This window comes from Martes martes, assembly GCF_963455335.1.
Source record: "Martes martes genome assembly, chromosome: 1".
In the NCBI taxonomy this organism is placed as follows: domain Eukaryota; kingdom Metazoa; phylum Chordata; class Mammalia; order Carnivora; family Mustelidae; genus Martes; species Martes martes.
The window spans coordinates 107,197,955-107,224,150 of record NC_137888.1 but is presented as its reverse complement, the minus strand read 5'-3'; the positions used below and the strand labels follow the sequence as shown (position 1 = coordinate 107,224,150).

Genomic DNA, 26,196 nt, shown 5'->3' with positions numbered 1-26,196 from the left:
GTTATTTCACTTGATTCTTACAGAAATCCTCTGGATGTTTATCAAGTGAATGGACGAATCAATCTTTCCCTAAATCATTTAATCAGTCAGTAAATCTGTTTACTAAAGTGGAAACCATTAAACAAAAAGCTATAATTCTATAAAACTCAGATCTTTAAAGAAGCAGGGTTTTGAGGCAGTAAGAAGAAAAATGCTTAGCCCTCCCCCGGGAGGGGACTGGCATTTGGAAGAGCAGATGGCACTTCCCTGGAGACCATGAGGAGCCCAGTCTGGGCACAGGAATGGATCTGGCTGCCGTGACCAGCCCAAACCAGAGGTGTGCAGAAGTAGGAACTGGGTGTGAGTCCAGCACGCTGTCTCTATGTCAGTGCCCCCCCACCTGATTACAGTAGTTCTAACTGCCCTTAAGACCGGCCCAAGGATGTTAGTCTTTTGATGGAGCCCAGGAGAAAAGTTCAGGGAGAGCATACACGGAGGCATGTTCCTGAAGCCACAGCCTCCCGTGAGGCTGTGCTCCCAGAGCTAGAAGTTGGAAGATCTAATGGCACTTAGCAATGTGGTTTTTAAGACACTGAGGGATGCTTTCTTTAGAATTTTGAATATCAAATGTAAAAAACTTATAATTTAGTGCCTATGTAAAAATAAATGCATTAGACTTTTGATTAATAGAAGTTACGTTCACATTTGCTTTTGTTTGCCCCTTTACCATTGTAAATTACAGTCTTCTAGGAGGCTGGTTTAGCATTTGGGGGAGACATTGGGTGTAATGTTGAAGATATAGTTTCTCTCTCTCCCTCCTGCAGCCATAGGAGAGTAGATTCCCCTCTCATATGTGGTTGTTATGAGGCTTGGCTTCACTCGTGGTTAAGGAAGAATTTGCTTCTGGGCCAAGTCAGGAGGAAGTGGTTTAACCCTCTCTCTATCTCTCTTTACTATTTTATCTGTGTACAGAAAGTTGAAAGAAGTGTATTGTTTTTGCTAAATGAGTTTTTCCTGATTACAAAACTGGTACAATCTCACTGTAGAAGATTTGGAAAACACGTTTTTTTGGAAAAAACGGTAAGGAGAAATTAGAGATTAAAATACATCTGTGGTACTGCTCACAGTAGCTAACCTGTATTAACAGTTCAGTGACGTTTCTTCCCATCTTAGATCTTATGTAAGACTGAGATTATAATATATCATCAAATTTGCATTCACTTAGCATTGTATCATGAGCACATTCCAATGCCATTAGATAATCTTCTTAGTATCTTTTTGATGGTCCATTAACAATAAATCCAACTAACCTTTGGAAAATTTTTGCATCCTTCAGGATATTTCCAGTTTTCCATTTTTTTAAACAGTGCTGGATTAAACACCTGAAAGAGCACAAAAATGTTCATCTGACTTTCAAAAATTATTTTTTGAGGAGGTGCCTGGGGGGCTCAGGTGGTTAAGCGGTCAGCCCTTGATTTCAGCTCAGGTCATGATCTCAGGGTCCTGGGATCAAGCTCCATGTTGGGCTCTCTGCTCAGGAGTCTGCTTCTCCCTCTTCCTCTATCCCTGACCACCTCCCCTTCAAATAAATAAATCAATTTTTTAAAAAATTATTTCTTTAGGATAGAACCCAAGAAGGAGAATTTGTAAGTCAAAAGCTGTAAACATTTAAAGGATGATGATGGACAGATGGATGGATAGACAGACAAACGATGGATAAGGAATTTGTTCTGACTTACCCTTCTGCCAGCCACATAGGAGAGGTCTTCTTTTATCCCCACTCAGATATTCCTGATTTTTAATATTTGCTAATTCTAGAAACAAAGGATTTTGTCTTGATTTGCACTTCTTTTGAAAGAGTCCCTAAAACAGTTAAATGACTCTCTTGTATTCCACATATGAGGAGAGTCTTTTTAGAAAAAAAGAGAAACAGTCCAGGAGCCGCCCCCTGCCAGCCTGCTCAGCATCTTCTTTGCTCGTACCTGCAGGGCTCCAAGGGGGACGGGAGGCACGCCTGGACCATGAAGCACTTCAAGAAGCCCACCTACTGCAACTTCTGCCACATCATGCTGATGGGCGTTCGGAAGCAAGGCCTCTGCTGCGTCTGTGAGTCAGCTTCCTTCAAACCCCTTGCCCTGGGAATGGCCCTGCTCTGCACATACCTGAGCCATTCTTTAGGACAGTCTAGGGGTTGCTACTTCTAGCTTGAAGGACCCCATAGTGGGGAATAAAGCAACAGTTCTCTGTCCTCTTTCTGCGTTACCCATGTGAAATGGACAACCGCTGTCCTGTCATTGGAATTCTGCCAAGGGCCACTGAGCCCTGGGGGAAAAAAATGATTCACGTTCACACATCATTTTGAAACATCTTACACTCATTTTAGTTGGGTTTTGCTAGTGAATGTTTATTTTGCTGAAGCTGGGGGTGTTTCTTAATAAATAAGATAAGGGGCGCCTGGGTGGCTCAGTGGGTTAAAGCCTCTGCCTTCGGCTCAGGTCATGATCCCAGGGTCCTGGGATCGAGCCCCGCATCGGGCTCTCTGCTCGGCGGGGAGCCTGCTTCCTCCCCTCTCTCTCTCTGCCTGCCTCTCTGCCTACTTGTGATCTATGTCTGTCAAATAAAGAAATAAAATCTTTAAAAAAATAAATAAATAAATAAATAAATAAATAAGATAAAACTACTGATAAATGCAATGGAAATTAAAACTCTGTTGTTTCTCATTATGATCCATTTAGTAAAGTCAGAAAGGAGAGGAGAAAAGAAAGCTCAGTGAGAAAGGAGGGAAGGAGACCAGAGAGGAGAACCGGAGAAAGATGGAAGGGGAGGAAGGGGAAGGGGTGATGTAGGAAGGAGAGTGGAGATAGGGAGCAGGGGGAGAGGAGGAGAGGCTACAGCACACAAAGGCTTTATAGGGCCCGGGGGCTGTGGCACAGAGTCCCACCAGCTACCTTACCACAGAGGCAGCAAACACTCTGCGGGGACCCACCAGGCCCTGGTGAGCTGCGGCTGCAGGAGAGCCACTGGGTGCAGGTCAGGCCACTGAACTGCTTATCCAAGCCTGCACACATGAGCTAGTCAGCAAGTGATGTGGCCACAGAAGTCACCTGAGCAGGGCTGGGCCCCGGGTCTACCAAGAGCAAGCACCAGTGGGAGAGTGAAGGGGCCACTCGTCCCTCCAGCACCCAGTCACGTCCAGCCCTCACACACACTCCTCCTATAGAAGAACCCAGTCTCATTCCTGGTAGGTTCGAGGCCTGTGGGCCTTCCTGTTTGCTTAATAAGAAGTGGTAACAACACAATAATAATTTATGGAAGAGCTATTCTGACACACACAATGCTATACAAACTATCTCATCTGATGCTGTAAAAGCCTTGCAAAGAGAAAGAGAGCCCATTTTATTCCAATTTTATAGAAAACACTGAATTTCAGAGACAGGAAGAAAGTTACCCACGATCGTGTGTGCGGTGACCAATGGCAGAGCCAGAGTTCGGGCCCAGGCCTGCCTAATTCCAAAGTGAGGAACACCCCTGGTCTCTCCGTTTCCTCCCCAGAATGCATGGCATTGGTTATATTGAGCAATTGGTTATACTGGTTACACTTCCCTTAAGTGGAACGTGCCTTTCTGGGGGGTGTTTTCTTCCTGCATTCATGCTCTGCAGAGGCAGTGTGGTGGGGTAGAGGGTACAGAAACATGTCTGGGAGAGAACTATGGACTCTCCTCTCACTGAGCAACTGAAAGCAGTTTCAAATTTCCATTTGGAAAGCCAGTGCCCATAGGTCCCCTGCCTCTGACCGATCACCCAGAGGGAGGCACAGAACTCGGCTGGAGTGGAGGTGGTGGGCAGACGGCTGGACCTTCCTAGGTAGCCACTCACAAGCACTTTCTTTCTTTCTATCTTTCTTTCTTTTTCTTTTTTCCAGACTGCAAGTACACTGTCCATGAACGCTGTGTCTCCAAAAACATTCCTGGATGTGTCAAAACATACTCAAAAACCAAAAGGGGTGGTGAGGTTAGTGATCTCTCTTGCCTTGTTCTACTGCATGCCGCATCCCAGGCAACATGTCCATTACCACAAACTCCTGGGCGGGAAGCTTTCTCAGGTCCCTGCTCTGCCTCGGGGACAACCCTTAAATCATCCTGTTCATCCATCAATCCATCAGCATCTCCCCGGTGCCCACCATGTGCCAAGCACTGTGCTAGGGGGTCCCCAGGTTACAAGATGGTCCCCAGCTTGTGCTGTCTTATGGGAGAGCCACAGACGTGTAAGCGAAGTATAAGCAAGTGAGATGTAGGATAACAGTAGGGCTGTGTGGGACAGATAGTGGAGACACCAAGGAGGAGGCTGGGGAAGGTTCCACAGAAGAAGTGGCATTTGAGTTGTGCCTTGAGCCCAAATCGGGAGATTTCACAAGGCATCAGGGAGGGCAAGGCACCCCAGGCTGAAGAAGCCTTGAGTGCAAGGCATGGAGACATGACCTAGTCTAGGATCTGTACTGAGTCTGGTGTGACTGGGACAGAGAATGCTTAAAGAGAAGTGACAGGAGATGTCTTTCAGAAGTGGTAGGTCTGGCCTGGGGAAGTTCTCGCGAGGCCAGCTGAGGCATCAGAAAGGCATTTCCTGCACAGTGAAGGGGCCTCTGCAGAGTTGTAACCCCGTGAAGAGACACGAAGAGATGACTGGGTTTGCAAATTAAGTTAACTGCTCTGACCGTGGGGCAGGAGAGAGATCAGAACGGGGACAGAGCTTCTCTGACAGTTCAGGCAAGAGGCAGTGCCAGACCAAGGGCCTGCCTCGGGGGAAGGGGGGTCTTATACTCACCATGCTCAATACACTCACGGTGATAACAGCATGCATGGCAGTGGCAGTATCTGTGCTGAGGGTCCCCCCACCATGCTGGGTGTTGCATATTTTGATTGTCCCCTGACTGAGGTAGAGGAGAGGAAGGGAGAGTTGGAGACATAATCTGGACGTAGCACCAGGACTTGGTGATGGGGACGTAGGGGATGGGAGCGAGGAAGAGGTTAGGAATGGCTCCCAGGTTTTGAACTTGGCCATTGGGTGGTGCCATTCACAGTCTGGAAATAGGCTGTGAGAAGTGAGAAGATGATTAGTGGCTGGGAGTGGCATCCAGCCCTCCACAGAAGGACTCCTGAGGGACAAGGGTGATCCAGGACACGCGTGCATGCTTCATGAGACGCCGCATGGTCTCTTGTCTACGCCTGCACCACGCCCATGCACACTTCTTTTCATGTCCATACCTTTCACCAGGACTCACCACGTACTTCCTGGGCTCAGGCCCTAAGCCTACATTTGGCCATTTGCACACATGCCACAGAGGGAGGCGGCTCATGGGCCAGCAGAACACATTCTCAACCTTCTGAGTCTTCAGGGTTAACCCAGGTCCTTCGCCATCTCTTCTGATCCCAGAAGAGGATGGAGAAGGCAATGAGGTGGTGGGACACAACCATGAGTCCCTGGCCATGAGTCCCTACTTGGTCACTTACCAGCCTGGGAACCTACGACCAGTCACTTAACCTCTTTGAGGCCTCATGTTTTTTCTCTGTGAAATGAAGATAACCAGAATCTCAGAGCAAATTCAATGCAACCACATAGGTGACAAACTGATCAGCAAACAGGATATTTTATACTGGTGGGGATGTGCAGCAGAAGGTGAGAAGCTACAAAATAAACATGACACCTCTTCCAGAGCAATAATTTCACCGAAAACCTTTAAGGGAGAGGACATGGTAACTTAAATGATAAGTTACTTTAATAAAGCTTTTACTTAATACACATACGGATGGAATCATGCAAATATTCCATGTGGTTTTTTTTATTTTTTAATTTGTCAGGGAGAAACAGAGTGAACACAAGCAGGGGGAGAGGCAGGCAGAGGGAGAAGCAGACTCCCCGCTGAGCAGGGAGCCCAATGCAGGACTCAATTCCAGGACCCTGGGATCATGACCTGAGCTGAAGGCAGACACTTAACCAACTGAGCCACCCAGGCATCTGTCCATGTGTTTTTAATATCGTGTCTGTAGTTGGCTCTTCAGGCTGTGCCCTCACATCCCTGTAGAGGCCATATCCTCTCTATTCTGCTGTTTAGAGTGGTCCTAGCAGAAAATCTTGAGAAGTTCTGTAGAAATCCTGGACGGAGCTAACTGAGGGCTTAGGCTCCCAGAAGGTGGTATCATGGGGCACTTCGGCTTCACTTGCATACACACACGTACTCGGACTTTCCCACCTGCTTCCTAAGTTCCTGGGTGGCGCTGGTGGCATTTCCAGGGCAGGGAGCAGATACAAGCAGCTCTCTAGGAAACAGATAGCAAACTGCTGGCTGCTGACCCACACTAACGTCTTTGAACTTTTTCCTCTAACTGCCTTCTAGAGGGTTTCTCAGCCTTAGCTGCACATTATCACGCACGGTGCTTTAAAATAAACTAATGACGAGTCCTGTCTTCAGAGACTCTGATTTATCTGATCTGGAGTGAGGCCTGGGCATTAGGACTTCTAGAAGCTCCTAGGCAGTTCTAATGGGCTGAGCGCCACTGGCCAATAGAAGACGCGAGCGTGAAGGGAGTTATCCCTCAGCAGGTACGTCTCAAGGCCCAGAGCTGTGCCAGAGAGCCTCTTCCATGTGCGCTCTCTTTAACTCCTCCCAGAAAACCCAGTGGGGGGCTTATCATGCCAATTTCTATAGGTGAGGGACCTGAGACTCAGGGAGGTCCAGGAACTGGCCCAAGGTCACCCCACTGCAAAGTGGAAGGTCAGTGACTCCAGCCAGCTCCATCCGTGGCCCCGGCCCTCTAGTGCTTGCCTGCATCGCGCTGCCTTCCAGAAGAGGGCGCACACAAGCACACCGCTCCACAGGGAGTTCTGCAAGACAGATGGACTGCCAGACAAGATGCTGCTCAATGCCGCTCAGAGGCTTGCCTGCCAGGGTGAATGAGTTATTCAAAGTGCAGCCCAAGTGGTTTTCCCTCGACTTTGGTCAGCACGATTGCAGTTAGGGAGGGACTGAGTCTATGCAGCTTGGCAAAGCAGCCCTGTGTCCACCAAGTAGAGTCCACTGAATAGAAGGCACCCCGTCTGCCCTCCCCAGCCCTGTGCTCCTCTCAGACCCTTCTCCTCAGGCCCCGGGCTCGGGGATGTGGCCCTGCAGCCTTCCCTGGCATCCTTCCCTTCCCTCCTGCAGGTGATGCAGCACGCGTGGGTGGAAGGGAACTCTTCTGTCAAGTGTGACCGGTGCCACAAAAGTATCAAGTGCTACCAGAGCGTCACCGCGCGGCACTGCGTGTGGTGTCGGATGACGGTGGGTCGGCGCGCAGGGTGGCCCTGTTTCTTTTCTGTGTGTTTTTGCTCAAGCTGCAGCCAGGGAGCAGTGGACGTCCTGCCAGAGGGCATGAGCGGAGCTAGGAGAGCAACACCAGGAGGACCAGAGCCCCCGCTCCAGGCTCTGAGTCTAACAGTGTCTCCAGGGCTTCTCCAGGCTGCCTGGAGAGGGGGCGACCCCAGAACCAGGGAGCGAGAGCTGCTGAAGAAGAAGGGCCGATCCACTGCCTATGTGGCCAGGGAGCTGTGAGCAGCCACCAGACCATTAGCTGTCTCACCTGGGTGTCGTCTGGGGCAGGGGGCACAGGGTAGGAGTGGAAATAGACACGAGAGCCCCTGCTCCTCAAGGCATTGGGTGAAGGCACACCCCTTACAGCAGCCCCACTCCACAGCAGAGGTCCCTGTCCCCTTGGGACACCTGACGCTGCCCGCCTTGCCTGCCATGGAAACTCTGTGTCATGTCCTGTCCCCCTGACCAGGTAGCAGCCTCAGAAAGGATGTGTCTGCACATCAGGCTGTAGGTGTCTTAAAATACACAGGTTGAGTCTCGGGTTTTATTTTCAGCCTCTTGCAAGTTTGTTCAACAAGCTCTCCTTCCTTACAGAGTCTCAGAGCCTAGGTCCAAGGGGGTTTCTGGAATCCACAGGGCCATGCCGCACCGAAGGGTCCCAGCCTGCCCGTGACCATTTCACTCCAGCAGTCGTGGACGGCGCTCGACCTCCTTTCTCTCTGCCTGCATCCAACGTGACACCCCTGACCACATCACGCTACACAAACACACACACACACACACACAGCTATCCTGCCAAAGCTGGCAGTGCATAAGGATTTGGGGGAGCATTGCATTGCTGGCTCCCTGGCAAGTCTCTGAAGCCTCACACCTGGCACTGACCCCGGTTGGTTTCACTCACTCGCTTCTTCATTCTTCCCTCCAGTTTCACCGCAAATGTGAATTATCAACGTTGTGTGATGGTGGGGAACTCAGAGACCATATTTTGCTGCCCACTTCAATATGCCCTGTGACCCGGGTAAGTGCTGCCCCAACCAGGGCTCTGGGCTCTCTGGGTTCACGGTTCAGATGCAGGCGGCATTCAGACAGCCACCTCCCACTGAGGGCTTCCCACAACTCCTAGGTTTTGTGTTTACATGTTGGAAAGCGCAGGGCGGCACTCATCAGCTTGTGAGAGAAAACTCCCCGGATTGGGGCTCACTGCTGGCCTTCTAGAATGCTCCGAAATGACCCATCGAGAAACCACATGCATTCTAAGCACTTTGCCAGCCCAGCAAGCTGCAGGAATTTCTGTCACCACCTGTGTACGGCTAGGCCTCCCTTGGCCCTGTCAGCCTGTCTCTTTTGTCTAAACACGAGTCTCTCCCCGCCTTGAGGACGCCGTCTTAGGCGTCCCAACCCTGTTTGGAGTTGAAAGCAGGAAAATTGATGTCCCTTTAGGTCCATCTGAAATTTTCTGTCTCTTGTGTTGGATATTCCTCTTTTGGACCAAACGCCGAACACCTTAACGATCCTGTCTGTCTTCAAGATGTTGCCAGGTCCTGCTGGTCCCTCTCATCTCACCCCTGACTTGACCAGCTACTCCTTTTTCATGGAAAAAAAAAAAAAAAAAAGGAAGGAACAGCACCCCTTTGGAAAACCAGTTGGCAGTACCTATTGGGTTGGAAAAACACTAACTCTGTGACCCAACATGTCCTCCCAGGTATCTGTCTGAGAAATACAAGCGTTTGTTTCACCAAAAGGCCGGCACAAGAATGTCCATATTGATCTTGTTTGTAACAATCAAAAACTAGAGACCAGCTAAATGACCGCTGACTGCAGGGGTCTGAGGCATACCCATGTAATGGAGTACTGCGTTGCAGTGGGAGAGAGCCATGCTTAGCTGCAAAAGCACGGGCAGTCTCAAAGATACATGCTCAACAGAAGAGACTAGACTAAAAAAAAAAAGACATGCCCTATGATTCCATTTATGAAATTCCAAAGCCAGGAGTCAATGCTTGAAGAGACCATAGTGACAAGGGCTTATATGTATATAGAAAAGCTGGGGATGGAGATTTGAGGATTTTAACACATGCAAAATGAACATCAATAAAAAATAATCAACACTGAAGAAAACAAACAAAACTAAAAGAAATGACTTACGCAGTATCCCATCATTTAGATAGTGCTAAGCGGAGAAGCCAGGTCTAAGACAAGGCTTTCCGGAGCTCAAGCTTCTAAATCAACAAAGATTTCTGTCACTTTCAGTGTTTCTTCTCCCCAGATCTGTTCCAGTGTCTCCAAGTTAAAGTCAGAGCAAAGAATGACAGAGGCCTGGAGAGTCCTAGTGAGACCCATAGGGGAGCATGCCTTTTTATTTTTTTAGGTTCAAGCCCCATTTTGATAAACTCCTCCCTACTCTCTACTGGTTTTGCAATCTCTTTGTATTAACTGTTTGGTTTTTTTCTGATCTCTTTTTTTTTAACTAAGGCATTTAAAAAAATATATATGTTTGTCTTTCTCGTCACAGGACAGGCAAGGTGGGAAGTCTGATGGCAGTGTGTCAGCCAAGACTGAACTTGTGACGCAGGTACTTCAGCGAGCCCCAAGTCCAGTCTCTCGTTCTAAGTGTGTCCAAGGCTGCCTGCGGGGAGGACAGGGTTTCGATTCTAGAGAAATAAATCTCAACATTTGCTTTCTCATCTGATCAATTACATCATTACATCACACAGGAGGGACACTTTATTTCCAGCTTCAGGGATTATCTTTGACAACCACACTGTTGGCAAGTGGTGAAAAGGGAGGTTGGCTGATTCCATTGCTGGTCATATCAACTTTATCACCTCTTTAGGAACAAGTTATGTCAAACTTATTGAAAACATACAATGGGTTTTCCAAGACTGTCAAGCTGTTTCTAGAATGTGATCTGCCAAAACAAAGTTCACCAGATCCAAAAGTTCCTCTTTATCCTTTAATGTATACTTAAGAATATATACTTAAGAATTTTTTTAAAAGATCTTATTTATTTGAGAGAGAGACAAAGCACAAGCAGGGGGAGGGGAAGAGGAAGTTGGAGAGGGACAAACAGACGCCCACCAAGCAAGGAGCCTGATGCGGGGCTCCACTCGAGACCCGATCCCAGGATCCTGAGTTCATGATCAGAGCCAAAGTTGGACTCTTAACGGACTAAGCCACCCAGGCGCCCCTGAAGAACTCATTTTTTACTTGGGTTCACCAAGTAAGAGTATTAGAAAAGGAAATGGAAAACTAGGGTCTCCTCCTCTGTCTCCGAGCCACATGTTCTCTTGTTTGGAAAAGGGCATTGCAGTCCCTACACTGCCCACCTCCGAGAGATGCTCTGAGATTAAATGAGAGCATGAAGATTAGTATGTCTTGAAAATTAAAACATAAGCAATAATGATGGAGAAACACTAGTAAAATGGCATAGCTCTAGACAAGTAGAAGGGCAGAAAGTCAGGAGGAACAGACACACACACACACACACAGAAGGTGTACCATATACCAGCTGTTTACAGCTCACAACTGTCTGGTTATCCTGCATCTGTTTTGATTGGGAGTGTCCATGCTGTACAGATGATTAAATATTTTGAATATCATCCCCGGAGGTAAGGAATTACTCCTTAGGTTCCAAGATGCTTCTGGGTGTCACACAGACAGTCACTCTGGGCAGATGAGAAAATTCTTAAACATTCATAAAGAATGCCGGCATCCATTTCAAACAACACCGTGCTGTGCTTGCTGAAATTTCAGCTTGCGATCTGAAAAGGTAGGCCTCACACATCTCCATATCAGTCTGTCCCTCAGCTGCGTCCACTGGTGTTTATTAAGTCCCCACTCCCTGGTCTGGTGTCATGGGGTGCTTGGTAGGAGGGTTACACGCACACCTTCCCTGCTCCTAAGGCATTTAAAATCCAATTGATATTTTGAGACATTTGCCTAAGAACACATGAAACAAAACCCACATGAATGGACAGCAAAGGGAACCCAGAAGATATTGGTGCTTCAAGTGCAGTGGTCTTAGCTGCAGTGATAGAGGAAAGCTTCATAGAGGATATAGCTCTTGAGTTGGACCCTAAGAATGGGAAGTTCTTTTTAAGAGACTGCAAAAAAGGAAGAGGGCTCTTCAGAGCATCAGGGAGGAGAAGAAACCAGTGCGAGCAGACCCCCAGGGTGGGAAGGCAGGGGACACACTGACTGGAGAGTCAGAGCCAGACTTGACTGGGACTGCCACTGAAGCCCTTAGCATTTAAGAGGCAACAGATGGGGACTGTGTTAAAATGTCATGGATACCACATCAGGAGATTGGGATTTTTATCTTCTGGGCAACAAGGTGTCATTAAAGGTTTCTGAGCAGAAGTGGCATGACTGATGTCCTGGGAAGGAGCTGTATACAGGCCTTACCTGAGGTGGGAAAGGCCCGAGCAGTGTGGGTACCATGGCGATTGCCAGAGATAAAGGGACATTCGAGGAAGTAATTGTCAGGATGGGGTCTTCCCTAGATGACTAGCAGAATGATAATAGTATGTTTAAGGGAAACAGTGAGCCAGGAGAGAGTTCCAGTTTTGTGAGGACTGAGATAGGTCAGGTTTGGGCATGCGAGTTTGCAAGGATGGTGAGATGTTTGGTTAAAGTATCCATTGGACAGTGAGAAATGTGGAATCAGAGCTCAAGAGAGACTAGGACTGGAAATGTGGATGTGGAAGGTGCTAATGGAAGTGACGGTTAACTTCATGAGTGTTATTTGGTTGGTGTGTATGGCCAGAAGACCATAACTTCTAAAATTATACTCAGTTGTATCCCTCACAAAGTGTAATCTTGTGCTTATAGCAGATGCCTGGCTGACTCAGTGGGTGGAGTGTGTGACTCTTGATCTCAGGGACTGTGAGTTTAAGCCCCACATTGGGCATCAAGCTTCCTCAAAAAAATGAATTAAAAAATATATCTTTAATCTTGTGCTTATAGACACAATACCACACCATTGTTGAATGATTTGAAGCTATGGTGCCATTGCCGCATCTCTGATCCCAGCCTCAAACTCACTGTTAACACTGCGTAGGTCCACTTAAGTCAAAGACACTTAGCTGTTTAACCCTTCAGGAAATTCAGCCAGGAAACAAAGACCTACCTCCCGACTCCCTCTCCTCTGCGCCGGGAACTGCTTCCCGGTCCACCTTTTCTGGAAGCCATCTTAGCGTCAACTCTCATCTCCTTCGTTGTCTTGGCTGAAAAAGAACTAATTTCTTTTTCTTTTATCTTTGAAGTATAAGATCATTCCCACCCCGGGTACCCACCCCCTGCTGGTCTTGGTGAACCCCAAGAGTGGAGGGAGACAAGGAGAAAGGTATGTTCTCTTCTTTTTCAAAATGAGAGGCTGAGACAAGGTCACTCGGGTTTTCTTCTTCCCCTTAAGAGGGTAGACTGCAGAGACAGGCAGATGTATGTTTCCATCCCAGCCCGACCCCCGACCGCTTTATGACCTGGTTCAGCTAACTGCTTAACATCCCTATGGTCTGGTTTCCTCCCCTCCTCTCATAGCTCCGTGGTGAGGATTAAAGCAGACACATCCTTAGCCTAGGGCCCATCGAATAAACCATCATTATGGCTCCCAAGTTGCAACCAGGTTCAGAGACGAAGATTTCCTTCCCAGCCTCACAGGCCCTTCCTTGATTAAGAGGAGTGGCAAGACTTGCCTGATTGGGACCTCCTGGCCTGTCCGACTCCTGAGAAAGCAGGGCACGACCTCCTCAGGGAAGGAAATGCCCAGTCTCCTGGAAGCACTGAGGGAATGGAAGGAGAGAGGGAAACTGGGTGAACCAGCTCTGCCTCCCCATCCTGTTCAGCTCAGGGTCATGGACAGATGATGCAGTGATCTGGAACCCAGGTTTACAAACATAATAAGTAGGGTTAAAGCAAGAACTATGAGAACCTCTCCCCTCCCACCCACCATCGTCCAAGGGGCAGGACACCCCTCCCGAACTGACCTGATTAGTCCCAAGTTGGAACCTTGACACCAGGCCTAGAGGTGGTCACTGCCCCTGGCTTCCCCTGCTCAGCCCCACTTCCTGCATTTCCTCCTGATCCCAGGTTCTAGTGGGCTTTCCAGAGAGGATTCGTTGTTACCTTTGTGTAGTCCACAAAGAGCAGAATTGCACAACCTAGAATATATAGAACGTTTGGGAGAAGGACAGAGCTTTAGGAGAATAGAAGTTTTATTCATCTGCAAGGGAGGATAGTCCTGGGGTTGAATGCTACAGACTTGGATGGTGGAGAGGCCTTGAGTCAGGGCGTGGGGGTGTGAATGGTACAGCTGGACCTGGGACTTCAGGGTCTGCTGGGCCTTATGCTGTCTTCTCCCCTCTTGGGTTTAAACGCACCCAGATTCCTGCCACCGGTGGGCTCCAGAGGTGTTTGCCCTACTGTGACTTCTCATAATGACATTCTCCCTCTCTGTCTCTCTTTCTGTCCCTCTTTCTTTCTTTTTTGTTTTTTCCATAGAATTCTTCGGAAATTCCACTATCTGCTCAACCCCAAACAAGTTTTCAACCTGGACAATGGGGGGCCTACCCCAGGGTATGGAGAAACGATCGTTACTTATCTCTCCTCCTCCCCCTTTCATCTAAAGAAGATACCTTTCTTTGGTCACCCTCCTTGTCTCTCTTTCATCTGTGGACTTATCCTTCCTGCCCTTTTACTCTTTTTTGTCTTCATTTCCTCACCTCTGCTCTTACTCGCTCCTGGGGTTGCTCCTTGGGGCTAGCTCTGGAAAGAAGCCTCCTGTGTACTTCACCCCAGAAAAAGTTGTTGTTTTTGTGAAAGAGAAAAAGCACACATGCCATTCGTTGGAATGACAGGAAGAGCGGGCTAGTAAATTACGTGAACATCTCTGCAAGGCTGTGTTCGCGGTGGCTTCACACTGAGTCATCAGGGAGGAGGAAAGCGTTTTCCTAGCGCAGTCAGCAGTTCGGAACTCTCTACAGCTGACTCAGAGTTCTGCGGCATGTGCTGTTGGGGAGGATTTTAGGATCGAGACAATCGGTTATTCAATGAAATCACTCCCCCCCGCCAGGATTATCCAATTTAGAGGTTATTAAGTGCCCCTGGCCTTTTTCCTGCAGGTGACTATTGGCTGTTTCACTGCCCATTAGAGTAGGAGAGTGAGACAAGGACGCAGGTAGCCCCTTGCAGCCGGTTTGCCTCCCATCCCCCACCCCCACCCCCATTTGGTGGGAGGGGCTGGGCCCCGTGGTACACTAATGTGATGACTGTGGGTCCCTGTAATCAGAGGCTGCTTCAGCATTGGGCCTGGAAGGCTCCCAGCCTGGGCTTCTTACCAGACAGAGCTGGTGCGCTAGGGACATCTGCTGGCCAGCCTGAGCCTGTCTGTGTCCAGGCCGGCTTTTCAGATCCCTGCACCCTGGGCTGGGCTTCCCAACACAAGGCTGCGTGGCCCAAGCTCCTAACCTGCGTTCCCAGGCTCAGTCCAGCAAGACCCTCAGTGGGTGGGGCAGGGGAAGGGACTGCAGGAGGGACTCTAAAAAGGCACTATGTCCCAGTCTTTTGTTGTTTGACACAGAGCTGTTATTTATATGGCTATGATGGTGCCAGACCCAGGAGAAAGAAATGTGAGTGTAAGTCCAGGTTTTATGTGTAAAACCGATTTCTAAACAGAGCCCGCTGATGCTCTGGGTGTCGTCCTAATCACCATGATCGTAATCACTCCCCCATCGTGACCTGTGACTGGAAGGCAATCTGCAAGCCGCTTTACCAGCCCCCTCTCTTTCAGGACTGGTAAATTGTTTCTGCCCCATTTGGCAGCTTGTTGAAGCCAATAGACCTCTTCTCAGAATTTTTCTTTTCTTTTCTTTGTTTTTTTTAAGATTTATTTATTTATTTATTTGATGGACATCACAAGTAGGCAGAGAGGCAGGCAGAGAGAGAAAGGAGGAAGCAGGCTCCCTGCTGAGCAGAGAGCCCGATGTGGGGCTCGATCCCAGGACTCTGGGATCATGACCTGAGCCGAAGGCAGAGGCTTTAACCCACTGAGCCACCCAGGCGCCCCATTCTCAGAATTTTTCTTAATGCATAAAGTGAAATATACAGGATCACCAGGGAAACGAATTATACTGAAAGACAGTTATCAAAATATTAAAAACAAAAGTATTGGGATACGGGAATATATGTGATTTACTAACACATTTTTGGTAAGATCCAGAGGCAGATCTAGTAACGACTGTTAATTAAAGCAGTGATGAGAGCGTAAGTGGTAGTATGGGCAGCTGCCAGAACTGTAGTAAAACATGAAAATATCTATGAATTTGACTTCTAACAAAGTCATCGGTATTGTTCGTACCTCTGTGATTTGTTGCCCACTTCCGTAATTGGAGAGGCTAAATCTCAGGCCTTACGGAAGGTAAGAATGTACCATTTTCTCCTCCCAAGTTCATGGCCCTCTGGATTCTATCTACAGATGCCTTAGAGCTTTGTGAGCTCCCGGTGAAGAGCCGTGGTGCTCCCTCGGCTTCGGTCCAGACCCACAGGACAGTGGGATGGAGATCCAGCTAGTTCACTGCATCTGACTTAAAGGAGAGCTTGGGAGGACAGAGCAGGAAGGAGAGCCAGAGCGGAGTGGGAACGGTGGGGGTTGGTTGTATTGGTGCCCAAAGAAGTAAACTGTGGCCTCCTCTGTACAAATAGCAGTGGATCTAGAAAAACCATTTTCTTTTGTGTTGAATGTTGAGTCAGATTCTCCTTCTACAAGGAAGGCTCCTCAGAATTCTCCCCTATACTTCCGTGGCCCTGAAGTTCTGGTCTCGGAACACTAAGTGATCCCCTCAACCCCAAAAGGAGTCAGGGCTGTAACATACTCCCAGGGAACAGGGGAGACGCTGACTCAAGCAGTGTCAAGTGGCTGGCATTTGACACTTTTGGCCTTTTGGCCTTTTACTTCTCAGGTTGAACTTTTTCCGTGATACTCCAGACTTCCGTGTTCTGGCCTGCGGAGGAGATGGGACAGTTGGCTGGATTTTGGATTGCATTGGTAAGAATGGACTGGGAGGGGCTTTAGAGTTTATTAATAATAAGTATATTGAAAGTCAGAGGCAGGCAATCAACAGGAGAGAGAAATGGAACCATGTCTTGTTCATCCTTATTTCCACTCTTGGAGTGCTGCTTACCTATATATCTGCTTTGGGAGGAAAAGAGATAATGGAAGGTACAGGTGTAACTGTTTAGTTTCCGGCCTCACCTCATGAACATTTCTGATGGCCGGGGTTGGGCAGTGGCAGGACAGGTCCGTTTGGGGACCTGCAGGGGAGAGAAGGCAGGACTAGGACTCCGGCCAGACCCAGGGGAATGGGTAAAGGCCAGAGAATTAAGCATAGGTGCATCCATAGCCTGAGGCAAATCACCTTGAGACGAGCACCTGAACCTGAGTCCAGAAAGCAGACCTAGAAAGCGCAGATCAGTACAATCAAAGAAAGGTCACACTGTTCTGTGTCCAGTATGCTTAGATCAGAAGGGTAATGGGGAGGGCTGAGGCTGGGAATCAGGAGGCCTGGGTTTCAGTCCAGCTCTGTCTGGATCTGCAGGTCCTTGGAGGGTCCTTGGACATCTCATCCCCCGTAAATAATGGAGACTAACTCTGAAATTGTCTGTCATTCCTCCCATACATACTGCATGGACACCTCCATGCACCGAGCTCTCCTCCAGGCACTGGAGATGCAGTAGTGAACAAACGCATAGAAATCCCTCTCTCCTGGAGCTTCCTTTCTAGAGGGAGGAGACAGGCAGTCACCAAAAAAATGATGGAAACATGTAGCACGTCAGAAGGTAATACAGACATAGCAGGGAAGGGGCAAGGTAGGTAGGGTTGGGGGTGGTCTCCAGTCTAAGACCCAGTGTTTGCGGAAGACCTCACAGAACAGATGACATGTGCGTGGAGACCTGGAAGAGAGGTGAGCTGTGAGAATACTTGAGGAAAGAGCAGTTCCGGCAGAAGGGACAGCATATACAAAGGCCCTGAGGTAGGATCAGGCCAGGCGGCTGAAGGCAGCTCCTGCCTTCAGGGCTGCAGAGCGTGCTTGGAGCAGGGTGCGTGAGGCGAGAGTGCCAGAGGATGAAGAAGAGATGGCATGGGGCCAAGTCACTAGGATGTAAGGGACAGTAGACAGAATATGACTTTCATACAGGAAAGGCCCCAAGACACTTCATGATTTGGAGCAGAGGAAAGACACAACAGATCATGAGAAAAGGGCAGCAGCAGGGAGACCCATCAGGAGGCTCCTGCAGGAATTCGAGTGACAGGGGACCAAGGCTTGGACAACAGGAGACTCAGAGGAGGTGGTGAGGAGGAGTCAGCTTCTGGATATTGTTTGAAGGTGGAAGCAACAGGATGAGAGGAAGAGCGGCATCAGGGATGGGCATGGGCAGACCCTGACCAGGGCAGGGAAAGCTGCGCCTGTGGGGGTCATAGGCGGCCCACAGGGAGGGGACCACACCCAGCACACCTGCCACCCTCTGCTCCCCACAGGAGCTCCAGTTTCCATGGACACAGCCCTGCCAGGCAGCCACCCACGCTCTCCTGTCACCTCCAGCTCTGGAGTTGTTTGTGGGGGGTGGGGGCAGAGGCATCCTCTGGGAGCCCAGGGAAGAAAGGCTGATCAGCAGAGGCTGGGTGGCTGCTGTCCCAGGAGCTGCTCACATGGTTCCCTCTCCATCATGAAGGAGAATGTCAGCCTTGGTGGTTTTATAAAATTCACGTGCAGAGAAGACCGGGGAAAGGACATGCCCACAACTGAAAGAATAAAGGTCATAAGACAGGTTGTCGGCCTGACAACAGAAAGCAGTGGTGAAAGGAGTAACCGCATCATGCTCATTCATTCATTCCAGAATATTAAAGCCCTTATTCAGTGTCTTCACCAACCCCCACTTTGGTCCCGGTGCCGATCTGCTTATGCTCTACAACCAGAGCAGTCTTTCCTGAATGTCAGCATGATGTATGTAAAGCACATCAGTGGTCTCCCATCATTCTTGGGAGAAAAACAAAAGCCTCTTAAATCACCTACAGGGTCCTGGTGCTCTAATAGCTGCCTACCCTTCTGACCCTACTTCATACCTCCATTCCTGTCCCTCTAAACTCCAGCCACCCAGTCCGTCTCTTAGACCTTTAAAGACACTAGTCTCCCTTCTACCACGGGGACTTTGCACAAGCAGTTCCTCCTGCCGGATATGCTCCCTGGCCATTCCTTGGTCAATTTCTACTTCAGATCTCAGCCAAAGTGTGGCTTCTTCAGAGGAGGCTTCCCTGACACCCAGCCTCAGTCACCTTATTGTATTATTGTACTTCTTCCCTTTCGAGTATGAATTTAGAATTAGGCATCATTTACATGAAGACTTTATTAATATCTGTCTCTTCCTCTCAGTTGTAAGCACCATGAGAGCCTGTGTCATGGCACTTTGACCCACTATGAGAGCCACAGTACCTAACACAGCACTGGGCACATAGTAGGCACTCAGTAAATGTGTGCAGAGATACTGTGATGAATGAGACATAGTTCCCCTAGGGGGGTTACAGTACATTCAGAGAATAGACAGGTAGTCAATTACAAGAAACACTCTGGGGAGGGGGAGGAATCACGTACCTGAACTCAGGCATCGCCAGAGGAATAGTGGGAAGAGATTGCTGAGAAATCTATTAAGGAAACAGCACGTGGAAACTGCTGTATGAATGGAGGCAGGGTAAGGAAGAGGGACAAACCTAGGATGACATCCAGATTTCTAGCCTCAACACCATGAAGATGGGTCATCTGTTGAGATGGGGACCACAGAAGGAGCAGACAGAAGACAAAGGGAGCAGCAGGCACAAAGGCAGGGAAGCAGACATGCAGACCAAGTGTTCCGGGAGCAATGACAGAGCCCATCGCTTTGCTCTGTCCCCCGTCTTAAACCTCCCCGTGTTGAGCTCAACCCTGGGCCTCGCCTGAGCTCAGCCACCTGCAGCAGAAGCCAGACAACCCCGGGGACCTGTGAGCTCCCCTTTTGCGAGGGCAGCCATGACATTTGGCCCACTTGTTGATTCCCCTGCCCCCAGGGGCACTCCTCAGTCAACCTCCCTCCACGGGCACAGGTGTGTTGCAGCTTCTGTCAGTGGCGCCCCCTGGAGCCCAGGGGCTGCGCATGCCTGTTCCACCTTCCTCCGTGCGGCCAGGCCAACCTGTTGGCCCTGTCTGCAGCTGGTGAAACCAGGCATGTTCGGTCTGCTTTCTCCAGTGGTTCAGTCTGATGCTTCCTCACAAGTCACAGGGCAGAGCAGCTTGGGGATTGGGGATTTGCGAGTCTGGGAGGTGCGGGAAGTGACGAATTCATACCCACATGCTAAATAACACTTTGGGGTTTTGTTAGACACAATATTATTTTTAAACTTTGAACCTGAATGACAATTAGACGAGACAGCTCCTGTTTCCCAAACGCCCCACCATTCCCTAATTTCTCAGACCCGCCTGTGTTACTCTCTGTGCACTTGCCTAGCCCCTGAAACAAGGAGGAGCCTGGACTTGGGACCACAGAGATCTGGGTTTCATCCTGACCCGGGACTTACTTTCCCCCTCTGAATCTCTCTCCCATCATCTAGCAGGAGCATGATAATACCCCGCAGAGTTGCTGTGAGGGACAAAGGGAGAAGGTGTTAGCTATGATAACAAATGAATGTGTTTGAGGCGTACGCCATCACCTCAAAGGAAAGAATTTGGATGAGATGTGGAGAAGGAGGTACAAGTTCCAGGGAGACAGAGGGAGCTCAGTATGAAAGAATCCTTTGGAGTGGTTCCCACGCTATGGACAGAAGAGGCGGCTTTAGGAAGCAATGTACTCTCCATCATGGGAACTCTGCAAACAGAGATGCTATGAAAGGGTTTTAAGGCTCAGATCAGGGATAATTAAATAACCCACAGTTTTCGTAACCTGGGCCTATGGTTTTGTCTTCTTCTGCATGGTTGCAGATAAGGCCAACTTCTCGAAGCATCCACCGGTGGCGGTCCTGCCTCTTGGAACAGGAAATGACCTGGCCCGCTGTCTCCGCTGGGGAGGAGGTGAGTCTGCGTGCCAGTGGCACCCCCCTGGGGACAAGCCCTCCAGTCTCCAGGGGAGCTCATCAGGGCTAGGCTGAACTTCCCTTTTAAGAATTACATTCACAGAGTCCTCCCTACCCTATGACCATTCCCCTGCCCTCCAAGTCTTGCTGAGACCTGTGCTAAACCCTCAGTCTATTTACTCTGATGCAGAGACTCTCAACCTAGAGCCTGCTCCCCCCAACAGAACATAGCTTTAGGATCATATCTATTTCCCCCCACAGTGCTCGCTCTAGTAGGGACTCATACAGGCATTTTCTGGATAAAATTCCCTCCTCTCCAAATTACTGGTCTTCTTCTGAATTAGGACTCAGAATACAAACTGAGAAGCTATATGGTCAGCTACTAGGGGCATCCAGTTCATCAGAGTCCCCCATGGCCAGAGGCCCTCATTTCGCAAACCCACAGGGAGGGGATCTCAATGTGGTGACCAGCTCATGGGACAAGGGGCTAGGAGCTAAGGAGAACTCTGCAAACTGCAACTGGCCCCATGGAGCTGGGAATGCTCCAGAACACAGAGGAGGTCAGGGCAGCACGTGGAAGGGACATAGCAGTCTGGCAGACAGAACAGGGATGGGCTTCCAGATGGCTGATCGATTCAGCAAGGATTCAAGACCAGCTCAGGCAGCGGTCAGTGTTCAGAGCTGGGTACATGCCTGGTGGCAGGAGCAGAGGGAGCAGGAGCCAGCCCCAGAAGGAAGTTGGCAGGCACAGATGTCCTCAGCCACACACTGAGGCTAGGGAAGAGCCCTCTGTTCAAGAGGAACAAGCAGAATGTGGTCCCATGCTTCGCACTTCTAGGCGGCATAGCTCCGCACCAGGGTCATGCGGGAAGCCCAGCCTCGTGCTTCCAGAGAGCCCCCAGGCCCTCAGCTACGTAATTGCTACCATCGCTGTCTTGGGAGGCATCCCTGAAGAGCTGACCAAACTAACAACTTGAAAATACTCTTCAGAGTTGCCCTAAAATAAGCAGGATGGTGGGAGTGTTACCTGAAGGAAAAGACTCTTTCTCCCACTAACCTCTCATGATTTGCAGTTCTATTGCTGCATAACAAATGATCCTAAATGTAGAGGCTCAAAACATTCATTTGTTAGCTCCCAGTCCTCTGGGTCCAGAGGCCTGGAACAGCGTGACTCGTGACTCGGTTCTCTGCCTCCCAACCTGAAGTGAGGGTGTTGCACAGGCCATGCTCCTCTCTAGAGTCTCTGAGGGAGAATTTGCTTCAAAGCTCTTTCATGTTGTTGGCAGAATTGAGTCCTTTGTGGTTCAAGGACTGATGTCCCCATTTCCTTGCTAGTTATCAGCTGGGACCACTATCAATTCCTTTAGGCTTCCTTTTTCCGTGATAGATGGATCCCTCCATCTTCAAAGCCAGCAAGAGAGAATTTCCCTCATCTGAAACCTCTCTCAATGAGAGCTTTGAATCAGTTTCTTAAGGAAAAGCCCAGTCCTTTCTAAGGACTCAACCAATCAGGTCAGATCCACTCAGATAATCTCCCTTGCTTAAAGTCTCCTGTGCCATATAGTCTAGCTAATCATGACAATGACTGTCCTATCTTGTTTATAAGCCCCGTGAATTGCAGGATGTATACCCCTGGGTGGAGGGTGGTGGAGGGCTGGGGAGACCATCCTAAAATCCATCCTAAAATTCTGCCTATCACACTGTCCATCTCCAACATGACCTAGTCCTGGAACAGATCCTTTGTTCTCCCGTGTGCAGCTTCCCAGCCCCCCAGCCCACCAGTTCTCTAGGGCTTGATGTGGCTACACAGGCCTGCCCACCTTTGGCCAGCCCCCACCCCTTTGCCTTCCAAATCTCCCCAGCTTCTCTCTGATTACACTGTGTTGTCCTCTCCTTCTCCATGGCTCAGGGAACCTAAGTGTCTCTGGGGTCCCAGACATGCTGGGAAGTCTCCTGGTCACAGAAGCCCACAGAGTTCTCTGTCCTGATAGCTGCCCGTATGTCGGTAACCACTTAGCCTTTCTGCCCTGGGGTCAGATGTAATGCCGTGCTCCACAGGTTATGAAGGGGGCAGCTTGACAAAAATCCTGAAGGACATCGAGCAGAGCCCCTTGGTGATGCTAGACCGCTGGCATCTGGAAGTCATCCCCAGAGAGGAGGTGGAGAATGGGGACCAAGTCCCGTACAACATCATGAACAACTATTTCTCCATTGGTGTGGTGAGTTGGTCAAGGATTGCCTTTCTGCATGGGTGAGAAACGTCTGGGTGGGCAGAAGGTTCTGGTCCCCCATCCTCCCCCTCTAGGTACCTACTCTTCACCTCTCCCCAGCTACCCCAGTCTTGACTCAGGTACACGCATCCTTGTGTGTGGCCTGGGTATGTTCATCCAGAATGTACCAACCCCCCCGCTAGATTATGGAGGAAATTCCATTCCCTATAATTGGAACTAACACAAGAAGACTAGAAAATCTTTTAAAAACAGATTTACCCTTTGGAGAATTTGAAACAGTTTAAAAGAAGTAACACCAAGAAATAATCAAGGGGCAAAGTCAGGAGAAGACTCTTATGTGAGCTTCCAGAGTTGAGAATTCGGATCCTTTAAAGAGAACCAGTGGTCCCAGGCTGGCTTAGCTAACTTAGCCATCAGAATTCCTTCTCTCCTGTTCTCTCCTCTCATCTCAACTGTATTCCCCACACTCTGAGTGCTCATAAACCTCTGGGGGCATCTTCTCCCAGCTGACCCCTCCTCAGGTGAGCTCCATGATCCTTCTAGGTGTTTTCCACAGCCTTCTGTGTTCACCCCACCAGTGTACTCTCTGCATTGGATTGGAGGGATTGGTTTACTGTGCCATTTCACACATCCCCAACACACACGCATGCATACACACACACACCCCTAACAGACCTCTAACACACACACACACACACCCAGAGCACAAGGACAGCTCCACATTCCTCTTTCTTCCTCCAGCCCCCAGCACATCTAGCACAACTCAGTTTGTTATACTGAACTCAGTTTCTGGTCCAGAGAGGATGGGGGTGGACCCTGCTTCCCAAACTGTTAAGGATGAGATCTGGAAGAAAAAAGATCTATCCATTCCATAGATAGAGCTGGGGTTCAGGAGGGGGATGCATCAAAGACACTAGCATTTATTGAGCACCTACTGTGAGCTCTCCACTATTGTAGACCTTATATATTGCGATCCTCTACAGTCTGGCAGGTGTCACTGTCCCCATTGTCCCCATTTTACAGATGAGGTCTGCAGACACTTGACTAGTGAGGACCAGGAACTGACACAGGCTTGCTGTGCCTTACAGGCTTTCCTCTCAGTTTCCTTGCCTCTGGAATTACCCTGCTCAGTGTCAGATGCATAGAAATCCCTCCACACCAACCATCCGGGCCCAGATTGTGTGGTAGCTGCTTTTGTCAACCATCCTCGCCTGTGCCTCTTTTGAAAACTTTTGTGGATTAAAAAGAAAAAGGAACTAGACAGGGAAATGATACATAGCTTAAGAGAAGAGCAGATTAAAGGAAAGAGTTTTTAATAAGAAGACTAGAAGGGCATCTGGGTGGCTCAGTCGGTTGAGCATCCGACTCTGGGTTTCAGCTCAGGTCATGGTCTCAGGGTGGTGAGATCAAACCCCACGTCAGCTCCACACTGAGCGTGGAGTTTGCATCAGATTCTTTCCCTCTTCCTCCTCCTCTGCCCCTCCCCACTGCACACACTGTCTCATTCTCTTTCTCTCTTTCAAATAAATAAATAGATAAATATAGTCTTTAATAAGAAGACCTGAAGAAGAGCCATGGAAGAGAAAAGGATGTTTTAAAATACCATGTATTTACAGAATTTATAATTTACGATATTTATAGGTATTTTCTTGATTCTTATGACTGCCTTTGAGCAGCCATAAGAGTAGTAGCTCCATTTTGTAGATAAGGAAACAAAGAGTCAGATGAAGCAATTGGCTATCATTTTTGGGCACCTAAGCCAGCACTGTTTTTCTGTTACTACAACATAAGACAGAGGCATCACTGGACCGACAGTCATGGCCTGAGAGAATGGGAGTTTAGAGGGGAGGGAGGTTGGGTGAGCCTGGTGGTGGGTATTATGGAGGGCACATATTGCATGGAGCACTGGGTGTGGTGCGTGAACAATTCTGGAACACTGAAAAGAAATTTTAAAAATAAATAAAAATTTTTTTAAAATATTCATTTAAACTTCTTTAAAAAAAAAAAAAAAGAATGGGAGATTGGACTGGCGGCATGTTCAGGGTCCCTGTGCCCTGATCTGGTTTATCTCCCCAGCTCACCTGGCCTCAGGGCAGATCCCTCTCCCTAGACCTCTTTCAGCTGCCCCCACTCCAGTGACCTAGGCAGACCCCTCCTTCCTCTTCTTGTTGGCTCAAATGCTTCTCTCCTTTTTGGCCCCCAGCTCAGGCCCCACTTCCCCCAGCAGGAACGCACAGCCCTCAGCTATCGCCAGTGGGACATGATCGACAGGTCTGGTATTCAGGAGGCTTCTAGAACATGGGCTTCCCATCAGGACAATTTCACAAAAACTTGTGTCTTTTTCCTCTAGTAATCAGAGTATAGCTTGCTAACATTTATTGAGTCCACGCTGCCCATGAAGCGACATTGATAGTGACATGATAGGTATAGTCATTACCCTTTTGCATTTTGTAAGAAGGAACTGCATCTTAGGACAATACAGAGACAGGTCTCAGCTGGTGAGTGGTGGAGCTGAGAACCACTGGGGTTGAGCTCCAGAGCCCCTGAGCTGTGGACCAGGAAGCCATGCAGCCTCTGAACAGCCCTCTCCGTCTTCAGATGCTTTCCTTCATAGTAGCACTGGTAGGGGGCAGGGGGAGTCCGAACATTTAGTGTGTGATGACTCACTGGTGCCCTTTGTCGGAGATGCAAATTCCACCCCCATGACAGATCCTGGTTTGCTTTCTGATTTGGTTGGCCTGAGCAAGGTCTGGAAGTTTGCAGGCCTGTGAGATAATTCTGATGTAGATGGTTCCCGCCAATCTTCAGTGAGTGGAGACAGCCCATCAGAACAGAGAATAATGGTCAGAAGAAGTGTTCTTACACAGAAGCAGAAACCAGAACTGAACTAGATGGAGAAAAATGATAGCGAGGAGGGGACACAGACCCTACGTACGAGCAGCAAGACAGAAGGGAAAGCGGAGTAGCAGGGCTGGGTTTCCTGCCTGGAAACTTCTAGATGGCAGTTTACAGCTATGGCTGCCTTCAGAGTCTTTAGCCCCTTGACACGCTCAGCTCTGGCTGCCAAAACATGATTCTGATCCCTCCTATCTGTCTCTACACAGTGCCATATGCAAAAAATTTCACTCAGTACTTCCTGACCATGGATAAACATGCCAAAAAGGAATAAACAGCCTCACCTTACCTAGATAACCTCACTGTAATCCCAAGAGCCATGATGATCGTGGTTTTAGTTCATTTTTGCAACTAAGTAGGAAGGAAGGAAGCTAGGGGACAGGAGGAAGGAAAGGAGACCACCTAAGTGTCCCCCAAGGAAACGCATACAAACAGATTCTCCATCACACTCACTGGTCAGGGATTTATTTGCCTGGGGCTGACTTATAATAACCCAGTCTGTTCGTCTTTTAAGTTATAAAGAACTCCACAGTATCTTTCTCACGATTTTTTCCCCATACACCTTTTGCTTAGGTGTGTTTAATATTTTATTACGAAGCAGTGAGGAACCAGGATGGCTTTTATCTCCTTGGTGTACCCTAAGGCTTCTCTCAATAAAA

At 48.9% G+C, this 26,196-nt stretch overlaps 1 protein-coding gene across 3 annotated transcripts in view; it reads left to right on the top strand.

The window, feature by feature from the left end:
* Positions 1 to 26,196, top strand: part of DGKG (diacylglycerol kinase gamma) — a gene marked incomplete at its 5' end in the record, with an annotated part of 158,805 nt that overhangs the window by 42,464 nt on the left and 90,145 nt on the right. Inside the window, 10 exons of one of the 3 annotated variants that reach the window (XM_080820970.1) lie at positions 1,968 to 2,085; positions 3,902 to 3,990; positions 7,178 to 7,294; positions 8,250 to 8,342; positions 9,834 to 9,893; positions 12,586 to 12,665; positions 13,820 to 13,894; positions 16,276 to 16,361; positions 20,320 to 20,409; positions 22,470 to 22,630. In XM_080820970.1, the coding sequence (XP_080677096.1) occupies positions 1,968 to 2,085; positions 3,902 to 3,990; positions 7,178 to 7,294; positions 8,250 to 8,342; positions 9,834 to 9,893; positions 12,586 to 12,665; positions 13,820 to 13,894; positions 16,276 to 16,361; positions 20,320 to 20,409; positions 22,470 to 22,630 (969 nt within the window). The remainder of the gene's footprint in view (positions 1 to 1,967; positions 2,086 to 3,901; positions 3,991 to 7,177; positions 7,295 to 8,249; positions 8,343 to 9,833; positions 9,894 to 12,585; positions 12,666 to 13,819; positions 13,895 to 16,275; positions 16,362 to 20,319; positions 20,410 to 22,469; positions 22,631 to 26,196) is intronic. The other 2 variants (XM_080820972.1, XM_080820971.1) reach the window with 2 other exon arrangements.